We start from the raw sequence: 5,000 nt of genomic DNA on the forward strand, positions 1-5,000 counted from the left end.
AATACTGTATCTGAAGTCTCTTTATATAGACCTTAGTGGTCCCCTAATACTGTATCTGAAGTCTCTTTATATAGACCTTAGTGGTCCCCTAATACTGTATCTGAAGTCTCTTTTATATAGACCTTAGTGGTCTCCTAATACTGTATCTGAAGTCTCTTTATATAGACCTTAGTGGTCCCCTAATACTGTATCTGAAGTCTCTTTTATATAGACCTTAGTGGTCCCCTAATACTGTATTTGAAGTCTCTTTTATATAGACCTTAGTGGTCCCCTAATACTGTATCTGAAGTCTCTTTAATCATAATTTCTGCTTTTTTAACTCAAGAATTAGGTATACCTATAAATGAGGTTTTTTATTGACCATGAATTCCAAAAATAGGTAATAAACGTCAGGAAAAAGTGCTGATTTTCAGTTTGGACCCTGCAGGACGATGCATGGACGAATGGAAGACAACACAAGGGGTAATCAGATTACTTTTAGATGAACTTAACAACAGGTGACAAAGTATCGGTGTGTTGTGTCTCAAAATAATGAGCTTTAAATGTAGATAAATGGAATCCAACTACACTACAATACCCATGAGCCTCATGTGCTGTTGCTATGGAGAAGAGGCCAGCCTGAGTTGTACAAAAAAAATAAAAATATTTTGTCACCATAGTTCCGAAACTCAACCAAAAGCTGACCAAGACTTTGAGGGTGAATTGATTTTATGACCTTCAGCGTCCAACAATTTCTCATTTCGCTTTTTGAAAAGTAAGTTTTTTTAATAAAATTTGCGAGAACTTGCAAAAATTGCGAGAACTTGCAAAAATTGTGAGAACTTGCAAAAATTGCAAGAACTTGCAAAAATTGCGGGAACTTGCAAAAATTGTGGGAACTTGCAAAAATCGCGGGAACTTGCAAAAATTGCGAGAACTTGCAAAAATTGCGAGAACTTGCAAAAATTGCGAGAACTTGCAAAAATTGCGAGAACTTGCAAAAATTGTGGGAACTTGCAAAAATTGCGAGAACTTGCAAAAATTGTGGGAACTTGCAAAAATTGTGGGAACTTGCAAAAATTGTGGGAACTTGCAAAAATTGTGGGAACTTGCAAAAATTGTGGGAACTTGCAAAAATTGCGAGAACTTGCAATAATCGCGGGAACTTGCAAAAATTGTGGGAACTTGCAAAAATTGTGGGAACTTGCAAAAATTGCGAGAACTTGCAATAATCGCGGGAACTTGCAAAAATTGTGGGAACTTGCAAAAATTGCGAGAACTTGCAAAAATTGCAAGAACTTGCAAAAATTGCGGTTTCATCGTGGCTTCATCGCGGGGTTTGCAGCTTTTCGATGATGTTCAAGTCACGTAATTACATCACTTCATAACGTTCCCATGGCAACGGGGGAAAATGGCTGCTCTTGTGTGAAGTAAACGCAACATTTTTCAACTTTCTGCTAAGATATATGGGACTTTTTTGCAACGAAAATGCGGGGATTATGAAATCATGCAAGCCCCGCATATTTTGTGCGGAAATCTGCAATTTCTGCGGCGAAAGTGCGGCATATTTGAAAAGATGCGGCCCCCCCGCATAAATATGCAGACTTTGGCTGATTATGCATTGAATTATGAGATCACATAATCACGTTTTTCTGGAGGGACTGTCTAATAAAGTGGGGTCATGCCCACTTTTGCTACTCACCCACTTCTATACACATTACATTCTTATTATTCTAACATGCATCTTACACACTACTTTACACTAGTACTCTTTGCACTTTACATCCCACTCCATGTGTACTTGTCTTGATATTATGTCTTATTGGTAGAGAGCTAACACTTAGAAGTCAAATTCCTTGTGTATGTAAGTATACTTAGCCAATAATTCTGATTCTGAACTTTCATATATTCTGTGTCTCTTTGTGGTCAGTTGTGTCTTTCTCCTGATGTTTTTGCGTTGGTGTTTCGTTCCCGTTGTGTAAGCGAGCGCGGTTCACAGATGTGGCCTCTCACCAGGCTCGTTATACGCCCACGGAGCGCCTTGCCCTTTGCTTTCAGGCAGCGGGTTCTCTCCTAAATGTTTTCGCCGCTGCTGTGGAAGCATCTCGGACGCCTCTCGAAGCTCTAAATGGCAAACGGCAGCTGCAGCACAGTCGGTGTATTCATGTGTCAGACGGTGATGCACAGAATGCATAATGACCCACAGCCTCCGCTAAACTGCTCACTCCTCAAAATGTCAGCGATGCCACTCAGCAAACACACGGCGGCAGAGTCAGAGGGAGAAGGAAAATCACAGGATGATACCGGCGTTGGACCAAAACAGGGCTGAACAAACCTGTCAGCGCTCTCAATGTTGGAGTGGGAGAGAGACAAGTCCTCCAAACAGCACGGAAATATCGGTCCTTATTTACCCTCTAATACATGTGGTTAGACACACACACACACACACACACACACACACACACATATACACACACACACACACACACACACACACACACACACACACACACACATATACACACACACACACACACACACACACACATATACAGACAGACAGACACACACACACACACACACATATACAGACAGACAGACAGACAGACAGACACACACACACACACACACATACAGACAGACAGACAGACACACACACACACACATATATATACACACACACATATACAGACAGACAGACACACACACACACACACACGCACGCACGCACACACACACACACACACACACACACACACACACATATACAGACAGACAGACACACACACACACACACACACGCATACAGACACGCGCACGCACACACAAACAAACAGACACACACACACACACACACACACACACGCACGCGTGTGCACACACACACACACACACACACACACACACAGACACACACACACACACACGTGCACGCACACACGCACACACACACACACACATATTTATGAATCAATATTGTATCATTCAAATGAAGATCCTTTTGAATTGGAAAGTAGTTTTTTAAAAACCCAGCCCTACATCTCTTTAAACATGTTACATCTTGTTTGTTTCGTACGAAAAGACTTTCTTTTTTCCAGGAAAATGTGCAGGGAGACAGTTGGATGTTGGTTTCAGCACTAAAGCTGCAAGTACCCAATGTTTAAATGTTCTGAAAGAGAGAGATGCTGCGGTTACCGTGGTGAGGCTGCCGATGGTGCACTTGAGGCTCTGCAGATTATCCAACACCATCTCTCCAGCAAGCAGTGAGAAGTCCTTCAGACAGCTCCACTCCACTACACACACACACACACACACACACACACACACACACAGGAAATAGTCTTTCATTAAAAATCAATAGTTCCTCCTGAGAAAAGGAAATCACCATTAACCTTCTCTCTGCTTGGCTCGCGGCCTCGAGGCGTCTAGAATTGTCTCCTCCCGTCTCCTCCTGTCTCCTCCCGTCTCCTCCCGTCTCCTCCCGTCTCCTCCTGTCTCCTCCTGTCTCCTCCCGTCTCCTCCCGTCTCCTCCTGTCTCCTCCTGTCTCCTCCCTTCTCCTCCTGTCTCCTCCCGTCTCCTCCTGTCTCCTCCCTTCTCCTCCCTTCTCCTCCCGTCTCCTCCTGTCTCCTCCCTTCTCCTCCTGTCTCCTCCCATCTCCTCCTGTCTCCTACCTTCTCCTCCTGTCTCCTCCTGTCTCCTCTCGTCAATTCCTGTCTCCTCCTGTCTCCTGCTGTCTCTTCCCGTCTCCTCCTGTCTCCTCCTGTCTCTTTCTGTCTCCTCCTGTCTCCTCCCGTCTCCTCCCATTGCCTCCTGTCTCTTTCTGTCTCTTCCCGTCTCCTCCTGTCTCCTCCCTTCTCCTCCCTTCTCCTCCCGTCTCCTCCTGTCTCCTCCCGTCTCCTCCTGTCTCCTCCCTTCTCCTCCCTTCTCCTCCCGTCTCCTCCTGTCTCCTCCCGTCTCCTCCTGTCTCCTCCCTTCTCCTCCTGTCTCCTCCCATCTCCTCCTGTCTCCTCTCGTCAATTCCTGTCTCCTCCTGTCTCCTCCCGTCTCCTCCCGTCTCCTGCTGTCTCTTCCCGTCTTCTCCTGTCTCCTCCCATCTCCTCCTGTCTCCTCCTGTCTCCTCTCGTCAATTCCTGTCTCCTCCTGTCTCCTCCCGTCTCCTCCCGTCTCCTGCTGTCTCTTCCCGTCTCCTCCTGTCTCCTCCTGTCTCTTTCTGTCTCCTCCTGTCTCCTCCCGTCTCCTCCCATTGCCTCCTGTCTCTTTCTGTCTCTTTCTGTCTCCTCCCGTCTCCTCCCGTCTCCTCCTGTCTCCTCTTTAACAGATGACAACTAATCCATTCATCTTTGCAGCTCTAGGACCCTATCTTGCACCCAGCGCAGCGTAAAGCCAGACACAAGTGTCTTTGCTAGTTTAAGACCAACACAGTTGTCAGCCAACTGTAGGACGTCTTTAAGACCCGAGTCCTCTACGATGCTGACAGGTCTGCAGTTAGTTGCCACCCGTTTCACAAGAGCTGTAGGAATTTTTGGGGATTTGGTTTCATCCACAGGTCGGCAAGTAGCACGCTATGCTAGCGTTAGCATCACGTTAACTGTACTACTATGCTTAGCTCGTAGCTGGTAGCTCCAGCTTGACGTGCTTCGGTGATATTTTAATTCGGCTTTACACAATGTGCATATGACTTTGACTTGTCTACGAGCCGTCCGGGAGTTTTGGAAAATAGAAAGCTCCATTCAGAGTTATTGCTGCTGTGTTTCTCCATCATGCTGCAGCCTGCAGCAGCAGGATGTGTTAGGAGGAAGTGGCAGCTTGATGAGAAGTAACGGTGCTGCAAAGGGTCAAAATAGCAGCCTGTTAGGCACGCGATTAATGCGATTCAAAAAAATGAATCGCATCGCGTCGGCCCTTAATCGCATCGTGAATTAAGGCGTTAACGCTGACAGCCCTAGTAAAAACACTACATTCTGTTAATTCCAGATAAAGTGAAATACTCAGAATAAAAAACTCTGTGTGACTGTGTGAG

At 45.7% G+C, this 5,000-nt stretch overlaps 1 protein-coding gene across 1 annotated transcript in view; it reads right to left on the reverse strand.

Moving 5' to 3' along the window:
* LOC118496117 (ankyrin repeat and fibronectin type-III domain-containing protein 1-like) overlaps positions 1-5,000 on the reverse strand; it is a 73,240-nt gene that overhangs the window by 37,078 nt on the left and 31,162 nt on the right. Inside the window, exon 6 of the mRNA XM_036006413.1 lies at positions 3,175-3,272. Within this exon, the coding sequence (XP_035862306.1) occupies positions 3,175-3,272 (98 nt within the window). The remainder of the gene's footprint in view (positions 1-3,174; positions 3,273-5,000) is intronic.

This window comes from Sander lucioperca, chromosome 10 (genome assembly GCF_008315115.2).
Source record: "Sander lucioperca isolate FBNREF2018 chromosome 10, SLUC_FBN_1.2, whole genome shotgun sequence".
Lineage (NCBI taxonomy): Eukaryota > Metazoa > Chordata > Actinopteri > Perciformes > Percidae > Sander > Sander lucioperca.